The 18,166-nt window shown below is 40.6% G+C and overlaps 1 protein-coding gene across 5 annotated transcripts in view; it reads right to left on the bottom strand.

Annotated features, from left to right (window-relative positions):
* LOC140735406 (lysosomal dipeptide transporter MFSD1-like) overlaps positions 1-18,166 on the bottom strand; it is a 62,714-nt gene that overhangs the window by 13,488 nt on the left and 31,060 nt on the right. For all 5 annotated transcript variants that reach the window (XM_073060435.1, XM_073060437.1, XM_073060436.1 and 2 more), the window contains exons 5-11: positions 12,820-12,963; positions 9,853-10,011; positions 7,124-7,239; positions 6,794-6,894; positions 6,329-6,440; positions 4,465-4,602; positions 3,725-3,864 (exon numbers count right to left, since the gene is read on the bottom strand). In XM_073060435.1, the coding sequence (XP_072916536.1) occupies positions 3,725-3,864; positions 4,465-4,602; positions 6,329-6,440; positions 6,794-6,894; positions 7,124-7,239; positions 9,853-10,011; positions 12,820-12,963 (910 nt within the window). The remainder of the gene's footprint in view (positions 1-3,724; positions 3,865-4,464; positions 4,603-6,328; positions 6,441-6,793; positions 6,895-7,123; positions 7,240-9,852; positions 10,012-12,819; positions 12,964-18,166) is intronic.

The following is an 18,166-nucleotide window of genomic DNA, read 5'->3' as shown; positions in this document are numbered from 1 at the left end:
GCAAATATCACCCCATTCTTTAAGAAAGGAGGCAGACAGCATAAGGAAATTATACACCAGTTAGCTTGACTTCAGTGGTTGGGAAGATGTTAGAGTCAATTGTTAAGGATAAGGTTATGGAGTACTTGCTTGACACATGACAAGATAGGACAAAGTCAGCATGGTTTCCATAAGCAAAAATCTTGCCTGACGAACCTGATGGAATGCTTTGAGGAGATTACAAGTAGGATTGATAAAGGGGATGCAGTGGATGTTGTATATTTCAATTTCAGAAAGCCACACATCAGGCTGCTGATCAAGTTAAGAGACCATGGTATTACAGGAAACACAGGAGACCTGTGTAATTCCATTTCACTTACACAAAAAAGCAAATAAAGGTTTAATTTTGTACACATTAGAACCACTTCAGCTTGAGGTTGAAGAGTATGGTGTGGCCACTCTGGGTCATTGATTTTATTCAAAATTACAATGTAAATATTTCCTGCAGGACACCGCCAAAGCCGTTGGTAACTTGACCGTGTTCAGGGAGTAACTGAACTGTACAGCCTTACAGTATACACTTCACGGCTTGATCACCGGTCTTTGTGAATTATATTACAATTGCTGTCAGAGAAGCCAGGATACAAAGGAGAAGGGAGAAAGACAAATCATGGGATATTACTCATGTTCAGTATTGATTGCTCAGATGACTCAGGTACAGAGGCATGCAAAAGTTTGGGCACCCCTGGTCAAAATTTCTGTTACTGTAAATAGTTGAGTGAGTAGTTGATGAACTGATCTCCAAAAGTCATAAAGTTAAAGATGAAACATTCTTTTCAATATTTTAAGCAAGATTAGTGTATTATTTTTGTTTTGTATGCCTTTAGGGTGAAAAAAAGGAAAGGAGCACCATGCAAAAGTTTGGGCACCCCAAAAGATTTGAGCTCTCAGATAACTTTTACCAAGATCTCAGACCTTAATTAGCTTGTTAGGGCTATGGCTTGTTCACAGTCATCATTAGGATAGGCCAGGTGATGCAAATTTCAAAGCTTTATAAATACCCTGACTCCTCAAACCTTGTCCCAACAATCAGCAGCCACGGGCTCCTCTAAGCAGCTGCCTAGCACTCTGAAAATTAAAATAAATGATGCCCACAAAGCAGGAGAAGCCTATAAGAAGATAGCAAAGGGTTTTCAGGTAGCCGTTTCCTCAGTTCGTAATGTAATTAAGAAATGGCAGTTAACAGGAATGGTGGAGGTCAAGTTGAGGTCTGGAAGGCCAAAAAAACTTTACAAGAGAACTGCTCGTAGAACTGCTAGAAAGGCAGATCAAAAACCCCGTTTGACTGCAAAAGACCTGCAGGAAGGTTTAGCAGACTCTGGAGTGGTGGTGCACTGTTTTACTGTGCAGTGACACCTGCACAAATATGACCTTCATGGAAGAGTCATCAGAAGAAATCCTTTCCTGCATCCTCACCACAAAATTCAGTGTCAGAAGTTTGCAATGGAACATCTAAGCAAGCCTGATGCATTTTTAGAAACAAGTCCTGTGGACTGATGAAGTTAAAATAGAACTTTTTGGCCGCAATGAGCAGAGGTATGTTTGGAGAAAAAAGGGTGCAGAATTTCATGAAAAAAATACCTCTGCAACTGTTAAGCATGGGGGTGGATCGATCATGCTTTGGGCTTGTGTTGCAGCCAGTGGGACAGGGAGCATTTCACTGGTAGAGGAAAGAATGAATTCAATTAAATACCAGCAAATTCTGGAAGCAAACATCACACCATCTGTAAAAAAGCTGAAGATGAAAAGAGGATGGCTTCGACAACAGGACAATGATCCTAATCACACTTCAAAATCCACAATGGACTACCTCAAGAGGCGCAAGCTGAAGGTTTTGCCATGGCCCTCACAGTCCCCTGACCTAAACATCATACAAAATCTGTGGACAGACCTCAAAAGAGCAGTGCGTGCAAGATGGCCCAAGAATCTCACAGAACTAAAAAACTTTTGCAAGGAATAATGGGCAAAAATGCCCCAAACAACAATTGAGAGTCTCTTAGCCTGCTACAGAAAGCATTTACAAGCTGTGATACTTGCCATAGGGGGGGGGGGGGGGGTTACTAAGTACTGACCATGCAGGGTGCCCAAACTTTTGCTTCAGGCCCTTTTCCTTTTTTGTTATTTTGAAACTGTACAAGATGGAAATAAAAAAAGTAATCTTGCTTAAAATAATAAAGAAATGTGTTATCTTTAATTTTATGCCTTTTGGAAATCTTTTACTCGCTTAGCTATTCACAGTAACAGAAATTTTGACTGGGGTGCCCAAACTTTTGCATGCCACTGTATATAAACAAGAGAAATCTGCAGATGCTGGAAATCCAAAGCGACACACACAAAATGCTGGAGGAACTCAGCAGGTCAGGCAGCATCTATGGAAAAGAGCAAATAGTCGATGTTTTGGATTGAGACCCTTCATCAGGACTGGATCAAAAAGATGAGAAGTCAGAGTTAGAAGGTGTAGGGAGTGGAGGAAGAAGTACAAGGTAGTAGGTGTTTGGTGAAATTGGGAGAATGGGAACAGTGAAACACAGAGCTGGGACGTTGAATGGTAAAAGAGACAAAGGGCTGGAGAAGGGGGAATCTGATAGGAAAGAACAGAAGGTCATGGAAGAAAGGGAAGGGGAGGAGCAGCAGAGGGAGGTGATGGGCAGGTAGGGAGATAAGATGAAAGAGGGAATGGTAAAGAAAAGAGGGAGCAATTATTGGAAGTTTAACAAATTGATGTTCATGCTATCAGATTGGAGGCTACCCAGATGGAATATAAGGTTTTGCTTCACCAACTTGAGTGTGGCCTCATCGCGGCAGTAGAGGAGGCCGGGACTCAGATTGACACCATAGTCGAATAACTCAAATGCTATTCTCTATCAAAGCACTAGTATGAAGAATAATTCATGTACAGGATATGGGGAAGTGAACAGGACATGTGGTGAAGAGGTCCGCCGCAGAGCAATTTTCCAATAAAATCAGTTCAGTTCAGTTTCAGTTTATTGTCATTTAGAAACCACAAATGCAATGCAGTTAAAAAATGAGACAACATCCCTCCAGAATGATATCACAAAAGCACATGACAAAACAGACTACACCAGAAAATCCACATAACGTTTGGCAATCCCCAATCCAGAGTCCGGAGAGGCTGCTGCATATTAATATCGCGCTACCATCTTAGCGCGTTCCCCGGAAAGGAGCTCCAAATCCACAAGATAAAACAAGACTACCCAGACACACCAAGTCAGGAGACCAACTCTAGCAACCACAAAAAACCAAAAACTAAAGCTACAAGACCTGCACAATAAACAAAAACAGAAAATGCTGGAAGAACTCAGCTAGTCATGCAGCATCTGTGTGCAGAGGAAACAGTTAATTTTAAGTACAGGGACCTGAAGGTTTTCTGACTCAAAAAGTTATAGTTCACATTCTGTCACTTCTATCATTTTCAATTTAGTCTTCCTATCAGATAACTACATCTAAATGTATCAAGCAATCTGGGTCTACATTGAATATGCAACATTTTCACTATCATTATGCAGTGTGGAACCTGTATCTCTCAGTTCTGAACAGCATGGTTAGTGGATCTAGTAGGATGGCAGAAATAAAACAACAGAAAATACATCAAATAATGCAAAATAAAAAGGAATTAAGTACATGCATTTCAGATTACTAAACTTTATAGAATGAAAAAGCTTACCTGAATTTGGTTCCAAGTATCCGTCCAACAATCAAGTTGCAAACACCAACACCAATCATTTGCACTGATGTAGTGATTCCTAAAGCTGTTCCAAGGTTTGCCGAAGGAACCACTAAAATGATAGAGGGCCACAGACTTGCCTGTGAAATAATCAGAACTAACTGATAAAAACAGCAATTAAGTACCTAAAATCAGAAAATGCCTGCAAAGATATTATCACAATATGCCGTTGCTGGGTTGACTATGAGTTCACTGCATAAACTACTACAATATATTTAAAGTTTATTTTAAATAACCCTGAACCCATTTGTAATGATGAATGCTTTGGTGTATTGGTATTGTTACTGGATTAGTATGTTACTGTCACATGGGTGTTCTGCAAACTGTTTACACAGATCAAATCATTACACACTGTATTCAGCTAGAATAAGGTAAAATATTAACAATGCAGAATAAAGTGTAAAAGCTACCGAGAAACTGCAGTGCGGGTAAATAATAAAGTGCACAATTATAATGAGGTAGATTGTGAGTCTATCCTGTCATACAAGAGGTCTGTTCAACAGTCTGATAACAGTCGGGTAGAAGCTGTCCCCGAGCCCAGTGGTACATGCTTTCAGGCTTTTGGATCTTCTGTCCGATGGGAGAGGGGAGAAAAGAATGTCTGGAATGGGTGTGTAGATGGTGAAAGAATTTAATGAGAGCTACTTGTCAGCGGAGAGAAAATAAAAATAGCATCTTACAACAGCAAATGAATAGGTGACACCCAGCCATATCATTGAAACCAATGGTGGTACGAAGGTGAATGCCAAAAGAGCGAAAACAGGGACTGTCAACACAGCACACATCGAGACAAATATTCCTCTTAATCCTATGTAATCCTGAAAAAGATTTTTAAAACATTTAATTGATTAATTTGTACATGAATATATAACATTAGAGCATTTGGGAAGAGTGCTCATTGTTGGTGAGTGGGAGGGTGTGGGGCCTAGTACAGGCAGTGTAGCAAACCACACAATTATTTAAATCCTTCCTTCTATTTAATTATAGACTGGTAAGCTGCTCTCCCTTAACATGTTTTGTATCCTATGTTATTTTTTAGTGTTTATCATTGTATACATTTAATATATTTGATGATGTTTCTTCTTTCTTACTCAGGAAACTCATGTCTCACTGAGTCTATGGTTGTCACATGGCCGGATCTGTATGATATCATGGCTGTAGGATAGAGTTCTCCAAGTCTGTCACTTTGGACTTGCTTCAATGAAGAAATGTTCGGGAGGGTCATACCAATTGGGGAACTGACAAAAGCAACGGTGGGTTTTATATTTCTCTTTACTTTCAGTCAGTAAGTTCAGCTGCAATCATTTCAATGTACAATAATCAAAAGAACAAAAGATAAAGTTAACTGCACATGCTAGTGTGAAGCCAGTGGTTTCACGGGCCTGAACTGTGATAATGCCCATTGTTTTCTAGATATGGTATGACATTAACAAGAAAGTTAAGAAAGTCTGTTCTCTATAAGTAATCAATGATAATAGTTGATTGAATGTGATAAGCAATGATAAGGGATGATTAAATATGTAAACCAAATTTGTATTACTCAGCAAATAAACACAGAATTATTTTATGGTATAGGAACAGGAAATATTGCTAGAGGGACAGGGGATGTAACTTGGATTCTTCTGCTATCTGTTTGCTTCATATTTTACTGAAACCCACACTTTAAAATTCAGCCTGTGTGTTGCCTTTAAGGCATTTGGTTAGTTTATTATATTTTCACTTTAGTAATTCGTTTGTTATCGTTTTCTAGTTAAAGTTAAGGTTGTTTAAAGTAAATTTGTTGTCTGTGATATATCGCGGCATGCGATGACGTCACACCCGGTTACGCCGCGTCTTGTGGGAAAATACTGGTTTGGAGAAATGGGAAGGAGGGGGCTTATATGTGTTCAGGATCAGCGTGAGAAAAGTTCTCTTTCTATGTACTAGAAACATCAGAGAAGCAACGCCGTAAGTTCATAAGATAATCGATATGTTGAATTAAAATGTTAATGCTGATTCTGTTAAAAGTAATGATGATTGATAAAATTTATGTTTTTTGTTATTTAAAGAGTTGCGGATAGTTTGTGTTGAAGTGTATTTAAAGCCAGTCGATGGCGTAGGTAGATTCTGACTGTATGTTGAACTTTAATGTAATATAGTTGTTGTAGTTTTACTTTTGCAAGTATTTATGATGCAAATGTGATGTCAAGAAGGAAACAAATACTGTATATATTTGTATTGTTTTATCAACAGTTTTCACCATACATTAATGTGGAAGAGTGAACAGTAAACGGTTAATCTTACTGGGACAGCCTCATTGACTGGTTTATGCTTGGTGTTTAGTTCAGAGTTCTTTTACACCTGTGCGAGAACACTACAGCCTGAGTTCAATACAGTTAATATCCATGAAAAAGATGTCTGACGTTCCTGGTGATCACAATCTACCTTGCATTTAGAATAGGGGTTCCCAACCTGGGGTCCATGGACCCTTTGTTCAATGGTATTGGTCTGTGGCATAAAAGTGGTTGGGAACTCCTGAGTTAGAACAAAGCAGATGATACTCACAATGAGGATTCCAGCTATGGGTAGTAGAAGCATCGAGGTATCGAACACAGCACCAGTGATGTAGGAGGCTTCCTGATGACTGTACCTAGAATACTTATCCTGAATGAACTTGCTGAAAAATAAATGCCAAGATATAACAGATATAATTGCAATAGTCACCTGTATCTAGTTTTCTCATCACATGAATAATCCTGGAGACTGTCGCAAAGAATTAATCAGAGATTCAAAATTACAACAGTATACGATGAGTGCTACCATATAAAAGACAAAGTGCCAACTTATGAGTGAAAAATCACTGCTGTCCTATTGTAGAGCATCTCAATTTTGAAAAATAAAGAGAGGTACAGTAGGTGTGAGAAATAAAGAGAAACTTGCAATGATTCTTTACAATTAAATAGCAAGATCAGACCATTTTAGAAGATGGTATAAACACATTAGATGTTTAATACATTGAACTCTACTTACGTAGCATCAGCAATAAATGGAAAGAATCCACTATAAAAGAACATGATGGTAAGAACCAGCAGCCAGTAGCGGAGAGACAAATGACAAATATCCTTTAGCCTCTGGGGAGAAAGAACAAGAAGGTCAGAGAAGACCCTGTGGGGGAGCTGTAGTTAGATCCCACTCAGGCTAAATAATGTCGATATATCTTCTGGTACACATCTTCCAGAGGTCTACTTTAAGGACCACTGATTACTCACCAAAATAGCTGATTACTATAGATAGTTGTTCCATATCCAAAATCAGTAACTTTTTTCCAGAGTTAGATCCTGAGCCACTGAATCTACCCACCATTTTTTTGGATTCCTGCTGGTGGACAACATCAAGTCCCAGCTGTTTTGCCCCACTTCTATCCAGGATGCCAACGATGAGGGCTGAGACAAAGCCAAGAACACACAGCAAAGTTCCTGAGAAAATGAACCACAGGATACTCAGATTACTGCCAAAAATATATCAAAGCAGATAGAAATCTGAGGTGGTCCCACAAGCGGTACCCACTCTTGGGGTTCCACAATCAGCAGCTATTCGGCATGCCAAAAGCTTGGCCCAAGATTTCAGCTCGCATTCAGAAGCCTGGGATCTCGAGGAACTGGAGACGGGCGAATCATGTGTCGGTGTCTCCACAGGAGACCCATGTGTCATTGGGGAAGTCATTGAAAAGTATAAAATTCTAAAGGGATTGGACAGGCTAGATGCAGGAAGATTGTTTCCAATGTTGGGGAAGTCCAGAACGTGGGGTCACATTTTAAGGATAAAGGGGAAGCCTTTTAGGACCGAGATGAGGAAGAACTTCTTCACACAGAAAGTGGTGATTCTGTGGAATTCTCTGCCACAGGAAACAGTTGAGGCTGGTTCATTAGCTATATTTAAGAGGAAGTTAGATATGGCCCTTGTGGCTAAAGGGATCAGGGGGTATGGAGAGAAAGCAGGTACAGGGTTCTGAGTTGGATGATCAGCCATGATCATACTAAATGATGGTGCAGGCTTGAAGGGCCAAATGGCCTACTCCTGCACCTATTTTCTATGTTCCTATGTTTCTAAGAAAAGCAACATAATGGACTTTTAACATCATAAATCAGTGAATTGTTTGTTATGTCTCCCCGCTCATTGGAAAATGGAGTCACCTCTTTCTCCCTTGTTAGGAGAGAGAGAGCCTGCAGCATGTTGAATAATCGAGTGAACAATGTAGTCTGTGGGGTAAGTGCAAGTCTGTGTCTTTGCTATTGCTTTGTTCATGCTTGAGTGCTGGTAGCAGATGCGCTTTATTTTTGCCGGTGGGGGAGGGGGATTGTTGTTCGCTGCCGCTTACGCACAGGAGGGAGGGGAGTTGGGGGGGACTTTGGGGTTCTAACATTTAACTGTTATTCATTCTTGGGGCACTCCTCTGTTTTTACGGATGGTTGTGAAGAAAAAGCATTTCAGGATGTATATTGTATACATTTCTCTGAAATTAAATTATAGCTTTGAACCTTGGAGGTGGCAGCCAGATCTGCTGCAGCCTCTTGCAAATGAACTCAGTGACTACTTTACTAGGTACACCGGTACACCTGCTCCTTAATGCAAACATCTAATCAGTCAACTGTGTGGCAGCAACTCAGTGCTCAAATGTACGTGCATACATGTTGAAGAGGTTCCGTTGTTGGATCTGTGATGAAGGGCACTCATAGATGTTGGATTAGCAAGTACTGTGGATGAGGCCTGGCGAAGCTGAGGGCTGGTAGCCCAACAGGTCATCTAGTTCCCAGAGGGGATAGGTCCTGGGATTGCATGTCCGTGATCTAACTGGGAATGATTCTTTTAGCACATAGAGATTCAAGAAAATCAACCATCAAAGCTAACCAGGGGAAATATCACTGTAACACTACCCTTTCCATGAAGCTTGCTGACTGCTGAGCGGTGTGGAGGACTAAATCCCCCTATTAGATCCTAGACTAGTCACGGGACAATTTATGATGTCTAATTAACCTACAAAATGCAACATCTTTGGGCTGTGGGGGGAAATCTACGTGGAGTAGGTGCAAACTCTATATAGACAGCAGCGGGAATTGAACCGGGGCCGCCTGTACTGTAAAGTGTTATACGCTACCATTTCATAGTGGCTTTGATGAAGAGAGTAGAGAGTTAGGAATGGTTTGGCCAGAATTCATTGTCTACAATATCTGGGTGGCTAGGATCAGTAGAGGGACAGTTCGTAGCACCTTTCCCCTGACCAAGAGCTGCTGAGGCAGGGCGTGGGAGAGGAAGAGTGGAGAGAACAAAGGAAAATTAAGGACAGGAATGATCTTGGCACTCTCTTCCCTCTGTTATAGTGGAAAGCCCTGCAAATAGCTCCAAGCCATGATTTATAATCTATTGACATCAGTGACAAGATCAGTAATTATTGTCAATTTCAATTACCCTTGACATGGTGGTGGATATGCCTTTTGGAATCACTGAAGCTCATGTGATTATAGGTATTATCTGTGGTTTTGAGGGCTATTAGCAATCAACTGAAGTCACACATAGACCAGTCCAGTTAAGTAGTTGCTGAGGGACATTAGTGACTCAGATGGTGTTTTACTTCAATATGATGACTTAATTCTATTTTCGACATTTTATTCCAAAATAGCTTTAAATAAATTAATTTAATTAAAATTGTAAAGCTTGGTATGGTGAGATTTAAACTAAATTCTTTGCAACAATCGTCCAGAAAACTCAAGTTTCAAATCATCCTGTTTACAAAGCATTGAAAATTGTGGGATCAATTCAATTCACTTACTAGTTATGTCAGAATAAGATTTACACCGACATCCAATTTAACCATTTATTAGAAAATGAGTCACGGCATAGTTCTAGCATTATCTGGAAAGTTCAATTTGGTTAAAGCTAATTATGAAAATAACAGATTGCACTCATGTAGTATCTGTAACCAGCATTTAATAATCTGATTTAATGTGGTGTTAGTAGAGCACAAGACTGATTTCACTCCCTTTGTACAATTTTCAAGTCCATGCCTTCAAGTTCATCATATTCATCCGTACCTGCCCAAAGAGTCCACTGCAGCCCAAAACGTGATTCAAAAGATTGGGTGAATAAAAAGCTGAAGACACTGCCAAGACGAGAGAAGGCCACATTCAGCCCAAAGGCCAATGACAACTCATTATCTTTGAACCAGAAAGCGATAATACACTCCTGAATAACTGAAAGAGTGGAAAAGAAGAGAATGTGAGTGACAAACTACACTGTTCAGTTCAGAGCTAAGGGATAAATGTTAAAATTGTTAAAATGTTAAATTGTAAAAATGTTAAAATGTTAACATTGGGATGTAATGTTAAAATTGTACAAGGCTTTGCTGAGGCCAAATTTGGAGTATTGTGTATGGTTCTGGTCACCGAATTATAGGAAAGATGTCAACAAAATAGAGAGAGTACAGAGAAGATTTACTAGAATGTTACCTGGGTTGCAGCACCTAAGTTATAGAGAAAGGTTGAACAAGTTAGGTCTTTATTCTTTGGAGCATAGAAGGTTGAGGGGGGACTTGATAGAGGTATTTAAAATTATGAGGGGGATGGATAGAGTTGACAGGGATAGGTTTTTTCCATTGAGAGTAGGGGAGGTTCAAACAAGAGGACATGAGTTGAGAGTTCAGAGGCAAAAGTTTAGGGGTAACACGAGGGGGAACTTCTTTACTCAGTGAGTGGTAGCTGTGTGGAACGAGCTTCCAGTAGAAGTGGTAGAGGCAGGTTTGATTTTGGCATTTAAGAAAAATTTGGATAGGTATATGGACAGGAAAGGAATGTAGGGTTATGGGCTGAGTGCAGGTAGGTGGGATGAGGTGAGAGTAAGCATTCAGCACAGACTAGAGGGGCCGAGATGGCCTATTTCCATGCTGTAATTGTTATATGGTTATAAAGGTTATATTAGATCTGGCAGAATTAGCAGAAAAATTACCATTAAAAATTATTTTATGGGTATGAATGAAGGTTTGGCCAGAAAAGCCCTGAATTATAGTTCTTAGAAGTGTGGTCGACTGGATTTTATGAACTTCTTCCTAGCTTCACAACTCCAGCCATCTTCTGAAGGACAATTAAAGGTAGGCAGTAAAAGCTGGCCTTACCAGCAATGCTAATGCCCACTAAAATGTATGAGACAACATGTATCTAAGGGTACTTAACATATATCTAAGGGTCTGTCATTGTATAAACAAATCTCTATCGTATATTTCATTGAAGACTGGTAAAATTTCTAAAGACTGGAGATGGGCGAATGTCAGAAGGGTGACCACACTTACCCTGCTAACTACGGACTAGTAAGTTTCATGTGTATTGTAAGTAAGATGATGGAAACAATAATGAAGAATGAGATGAAAAGCAACTGATAAGAACAGGCATGTTAGCAGAAAGCCAGCATGGGTTTGGGGAGGGGTTTGAATTTAGAAGAATGTGGGGGGGGGGGGGGCGGTGTAATCCTGTTGAAACCTTCCGAACGTTAAAAGGAGAAGATGATTCCTATGGTGGGGGTATCCAGAACTAAAGGGCACAGCCTCTATGCTGAGGGGCGTCCTTTTAGAACAGGTGGAATTTTGTTAGTGAGAGAGTAGTGAATCTATGTAATGCTCTGCTACAGATTGCGGTGGAGGCCAAGTCCGGGGGTACATATAAAGCAGAAGTTGATCGTTTCCTGATCAATCAGGGCATCGAAGGATATGGCGAGGAGGCAAGTATATGGGGTTGAGTGGGATATGGGATCAGACATGATGGAATGGCGGAGCAGCCTAGATGGGCTAAATGGCCTCATTCTGCTCCTTTGTCTCATGATCTTATGGTACCCCATATCGGGATAATAATCAAATCACAGGAGGTTGGCATTCAGGGCAAGGTGTATGAATGGGTGCGGTATTGGCTCAAAAACAGAAATCATTTTCTCACCGAGAAGATGTTAAAATGATTTCTGCAGCGATCAGTTTTGGGGCCATTACTGTTTTTAATTTACATTAATGGTTTGAAGAAACACATAACAAATAAATTAGTAAAGTCTACTGATGACACAAAATTAGGGGGAGTGGCTGATAACATTCAGGCAGCAGAATCAATACAGTTAGATCTGAACAAATCCAGATGTGGGAAGATAAATGGCAGATGAAATTTAAGTAATGTTAAGTAAATGTAAAGTATTACATATAGGAAGTAGAAATATTAGACATAAATATACAGTGGGGGTCTTGAGTTAGAAAGTACACTGAATGAGAAGGATTTGGGGGTCCTGGTAGACTCATCACTATCAACGTTTAGACAGTGCACAGAAGCGATTAGGAAGGCTGATAGAATGTTGGACTATATAATGCACTCAGTGGAGTTCAAGTCAAGAGACGTTCTTAAGCTGCATAATGCACTTGAGAGGCCACACCTTAAATACTGTGTACAGTTTTGGTTTCCATATTGCATGAGGGATGTGAAGGCATTGGAGCGAGTCCAGAGAAGGGCAACTAGACTTATTCCAGGTCTACAGTGTAAGATAGATTGAAAGAATTACATCTTTTTAGCCCAAGTATTCGAAGAATGAGAGGAGACTGATAGAAGTGTTCAAAATCATTAAGGATAAACATCAAGAAGCATTTCTTTACACAGCGAGTTGTAGACATGTAAAACCTAGTTGTGTAGTTGAGAATAATACCGAAGAGATTCTCAAATCTAAACTCGATAGTTACTTCAACACAATATCTAAATAGGAATTTGGCAAGCTTTGTTGGGCTGAATAGCCAGTTCTTGTCAAAAAGTTTCTGATGTTCTTGGATAAGTACAAAAATCCAAGCTCTCATTTTTTTGAAAAAATTTATGTCACATCTTCATCCAGTCCTTCACGAACGAAGGGTAGAAATCACCTTGAAAAAAAAGTAATTTAGATGCTGGATGAAATGAATGAAGAATTTTAACTGTTTAGAAAATCTGTACTAAGCTACTGACCATTCCTTGTCAGTCTGTTAACAACAGATTGAAACTGGTACTTACGATGGAATGACCCACTGCTTGAGCCAGTGAGAATTTGGCCGATGATCATCAATGGCAGTAGGTAACTGGTGCCTTTGAAATGGGATCCCAAAGCAAAGGTAGCCGAGCCCAGCATAATAATAAAGCAGGACAAGATGACAACAACTACAGGGGAAAACAAATAAAACTGTTTCAGCAAAAGAATATCTCAGAAGATTTACTTCAACATTCAAGTTTCAAAAATTCAAAGTACATTTATTCTCAAAGAACGTATAAATTATACAACCTTGAGATTTGTTTGCTTATAGGTAGCCAGAAACCTGAAAGAACCCAATTATGCAAGCAACAGTTAAAAGCTACAATCCATCAACACATATTCCTGAACAGCTGGTTTCTTTTTTTTTCGTGTGCTGGGAGATTATTTACTACTTATTAAAAAGCCTTTTCCTAAGGATGGTGGACCCTTATCTTGATCTCTGGCCTAATTAGGAAAAAAATCATAATTTCTGTATCTATTTCAGCTGATGTTGTACATACTTATAGACTCTAGAGTAAAAGATATGGTCATCGTTTTGTCTTGGCTGGTCTTTACATATCATTTCAATTTTGTTATGCTTTTCTGCTTTCTCTCATAAGCATGCTAAAACAGTTCATTAAAATTCAACAGTGAATAATTCATTTTTAAAATTTATTGATTGAGATACAGCACGGAACAGGCCCTCCCATCCCTTCAAGCCGTGCCACCCAGCAATCCCCAATTTAATCCTAGCCTGATCACGGGACAATTTACAATGACCAGTTAACCTACCAGTGGGTGCATCTTTGGGCTGTGGGAGGATACCTGAGCACCCAAAGGAAACCAATGCAGTCACAGGGAGAACATACAAACTCCTTGTAGGCAACAGCGGGAATTGAATCTGGATGGCCAGCAAACGAAAACATAAAAAGAAATTTGGACTCGCATCTGGAATGGCTGACTATGAAGTGCCAATCAACTCAAGCTGAGGATTCCATGTACATTATACAGTAAAAATAAACACCCAGATCCAAGGGATGCCACAAGCAAAGGATAATATGAAAGCACTGAATGGTCTTGCACGGTGGATTATAATTAAGTAGTTAATGGGAGGGGAAGAATACAAGAACAACATCTTGGAGCCTCTGAGGCATACTGAGGTAGCATGGCAGTGTAGCAGTTAGTGTAATGTTTTTCAGAGCCAGCCGTAAAATCGATCGGGGTTCGATTACCACTATTGCCTGTAAGCAATTTGTACATTACTCCCGTGACCACATGGATTCAGTCCTGGTGCTATCCTTTACTTAACAAAGAAGATAATGGTGGTCAAGATGGAGCTAGGGAACAACAATTCCTCGGGCAACATCTTCCAGATAGTTAATCATTTCAGTTTTCCTATGTCTTCTACTTATTCCTTTCATCTTAATTTTGTTTTTGAAACTGTTGGAGCTTGGGACTTGCAGTTTGTAGTTTGATTGAGTGAGCTAGCACTCTGCTGTTCCCAAGAAGACTCCAGAAGAGAAGCACAAGCACAAGCTATCATGAGCAGAAGCTCAGAGACAGGGCGAGGTGCCATGATCAACAACATTTCACGCCGATTAAAGAGTTAAGGAAGATTGAAACATCAAGGCAAATGCGGAGGAGAGCAAGCCAGTCCGTCACGGGTAAAGCCCTCCCCAGCATTGAACACATCTACATGGTATCAGTGTCGCAGGAAGGCAGAATCCATCATCGAGGATCTCCATACAGCCAGGCCATGCACTCTCCTCACTGCTGCCATCAGGAAGAAGTTACAGGAATCTCAAGACCCACACTACCAGGTTCAGGGACAGTTATTGCCCCTCAACCAGCAGGTTCTTGAACCAGAGGGATACCTTCACTCAAGTTCACTCATCCCATTACTAAAATGTTCCCACAACCCATTGACTCACTTTCAAGGTCTCTTCATCTCACATTCTCGATATCTGTTATTTATTATTACCGTAGATTCCGGACTACAGAGCGCACCTGATTAAAAGCCGCAGGCTCTAATTTTAGAAATAAAATCAATTTTTTAATTGTAAAGGCCGCACCGGATTTTAGGCCGCACCGCTACTTTTAAATATACATACGTATCGGTAACACAAATTACGTTGCATATACTTTTTTACTGAACAGCACGAACAACATTCCAATATCTCCTAGCGACTGGTAAAAATATATATACTGCAGCCTACCAGGAAAAGTTATTGATCGACTTTAACTTAAAAGCAGCGTTTTCGCTCGGGTCTAATCTGGTCTGACGCGCTTGCGCATTGCGATCGGGTCTAATCGGGTCTGACGCGCTTGCGCAATGCGATCGGGTCTAATCGGGTCTGACGCGCTTGCGCATTGCGATCGGGTCTAATCGGGTCTGACGCGCTTGCGCAATGCGATCGGGTCTAATCGGGTCTGACGCGCTTGCGCATTGCGATCAGGTCTAATCGGGTCTGACGCGCTCGGGTCTTGCTTTTCTTCGAGTATTTTCCATGTTGATGAGGGTGAGTACAAATGACTGATTTACAATAATTTAATTGTGAAAGTGCGCTTGATTTATCGTACAATTTCATTGGACCTCTGTGAACTACTCATCAATTTTATTGGTCTACTGTTACGAGGCAAAATGTTTACGAGGCGGCATGAAAAAAAACCATGTATTAGCCGCTCTGGATTATAGGCCGCAGAGTTCAAAGCTGTTCAAAATGTGGGGAAAAAGTAGCGGCTTATAATCCGGAATCTACGGTAGTATTATTAGAATGCTGATCTTGGACTACAGTTCAGCATTATGGTTTGTACATTGCAATGGAGATGCAGCATAAAGATTTTTACTCCCTCATGTTGTGAGATGAAGTAGGAAAGAAAATAGATTTTAAATTCTATTCTTTTTCTTTGACTTACAATGTATGCCCACAAGAAAACTAATCTCAGGTTATCTATGGTGATATAGACGTACTTGATAATAAATTTATTTTGAACTTTGCACACTGGTGTTTGTCATTCTTTGTTTATGTATGGTTTTTTCATAAAATTCTATTGTATTTATTCTTTCCTGTAAGTGCCTGCAAGAAAGTGAATCTTGTGATAGTACCTGGACAGGTGTACGTACCTTGTGACAAACTTACTTTGATGAACATAATCTCTGAAGATCCTGTCAAACACCTGGCCGGACTCTCCAGAACCTAGTTGTTGCTTGAATGAATGCAAGTCAGACAGAAGTAACACACTGTTAAGTGATGGTGTTGTGATTTACTACTGAGATGAATGGAAGCGATGCTTCACTACCAGATGAACTCAATGCCTTCTATGCATTGAAGGGAGAACACAACTACAGTTGTGAAGATCCCTGCTGCACCTGATGACCCTGTGATCTCTGTCTCAGAGGCTGATGTTAGGCTGTCTTTAAAGAGAGTGAACCCTCGCAAGGCAGAAGGTCCTGATGGAGTACCTGGTATGGCTCTGAAAACCTGTGCCAACCAACTAGCGGGAGTATTCAAGGACATTTTCAACCTCTCACTGCTATGGGCAGAAGTTCCCACTTGCTCTACAACAATTATGCCAGTACCAAAGAAGAACAATGTGGGCTGCCTTAACAACTATCACCCGGTAGCACTAACATCGAAAGTCATGAAAGTCACCTAGACAACACAAACACCTACGTCAGGATGTTGTTCATCAACTATAGCTCAGCATTTAATACTGAAATTCCCACAATCCTGATTGAGAAGTTGCAGAACCTGGGCCTCTGTACCTCCCTCTGTAATTGGATCCTCGACTTCCTAACTGGAAGACCACAATCTGTGCTGATTGGTGATAACATATCCTTCTCGCTGACGATCAACACTGGCGCACCTCAGGGGTGTGTGCTTAGCCCACTGCTCTACTCTCTGTATACACATGACTGTGTGGTTAGGCATAGCTCAAATACTATGTACAAATTTGCTGACAATAGAACCATTGTTGGTAGAATCTCAGGTGGTGACAAGAGGGTGTCCAGGAGTGAGATATGCCAACTAATGGAATGGTGTCACAGCAACAACCTGGCACTCAACGTCAGTAAGACGAAACAGCTGATTGTGGACTTCAGGAAGGGTAAGACGAAGGAGCATACAGTATCCCAATCCTCATAGAGGGATCAGAAGTGGAGAGAGTAAGCAGCTTCCAAGTTCCTGGGTGTCAAGATCTCGGAGGATCTAACCTGGTCCCAACATATCGATGTAGTCATACAGAAGGCAAGGCAGCAGCTATACTTTACTAGGAGTTTGAAGCAATTTGGCATGCCAACAAATACGCTCAAAAACTTCTATAGTTGTACTGTGAAGAGCATTCTGACAGGCTGCATCACTGTCTGGTATGGAGGGGCTACTGCACAGGATCAAAAGCAGCTGCAGAAGGTTGTAAATCTAGTCAGCTCCATCTTGGGCACTAGCCTACCAAGTACCCAGGACATCTCTAGAAAGCGGTGTCTCAGAAAGGCAGTGTCCATTATAAAGGACCACCAGCAGCCAGGGCACGCACTTTTCTCACTGTTACCATCAGGTAGGAGATACAGAAGCCTGAAGGCACACATTCAGCAATTCAGGAACCGCTTCTTCCCCTCTGCCATCCAATTCCTGAATGGACTTTGAAGCTTTGGACACTACCTCACTTTTTAAATATACAATGTTTCTGTTTTTGCACATTTTTAAATAATCTGTTCAATATACATAATTGATTTACTTGTTTATTCATTATTATGTTTTATTTAATTTATTATTATCTTTTTCTCTCTCTGCTAGATTATGTATTGCATTGAACTGCTGCTGCTATGTTAACAAATTTCATCTCACATGCTGGTGATAATAAACCTGATTCTGATTCTGAGATCAGAGAGCAACAGATCAATCTCCTCACTGCACTCCCCAAAACAGATTCAGGCCAGGTCAGTACCAAGGAGGGAGGCTACCTGGGAATACACGGTACAGCAGGCTCACATCCTGGGGAAAGAAATCATCCCCCAGCACTGTAAATTCGATTAGAATCTCAGACATATTCTACACACAAAATAGATGTGATAGGTGTTGTTTAAAATAGCATTTGATCTCCCTTTCAATAGCTACCAGTGACTCTTAATACTTTCAGGTGCATCAATCTGCATTAACTAAACCTTGCTCTAGTACCATCCTCCGACAGGATCGAAGAGAGAGATATCATTGGAATGGAGAGGCCCTCCCTCAGGAGCAGCAAACAAGAGGGAGAGGGAGACCATTATACACCGACGCTGTCCTCCGGTAGCAGTGAGTGAGAGGCTGATAGATGGCACTGAATACTTGCTCGACACTATGTTTGCAATCTTCC

Source organism: Hemitrygon akajei, chromosome 11 (assembly GCF_048418815.1).
Source record: "Hemitrygon akajei chromosome 11, sHemAka1.3, whole genome shotgun sequence".
Taxonomy (NCBI): domain Eukaryota; kingdom Metazoa; phylum Chordata; class Chondrichthyes; order Myliobatiformes; family Dasyatidae; genus Hemitrygon; species Hemitrygon akajei.
The sequence above is the reverse complement of the archived record's forward strand: the minus strand, read 5'-3'. Positions and strand labels throughout refer to the sequence as shown.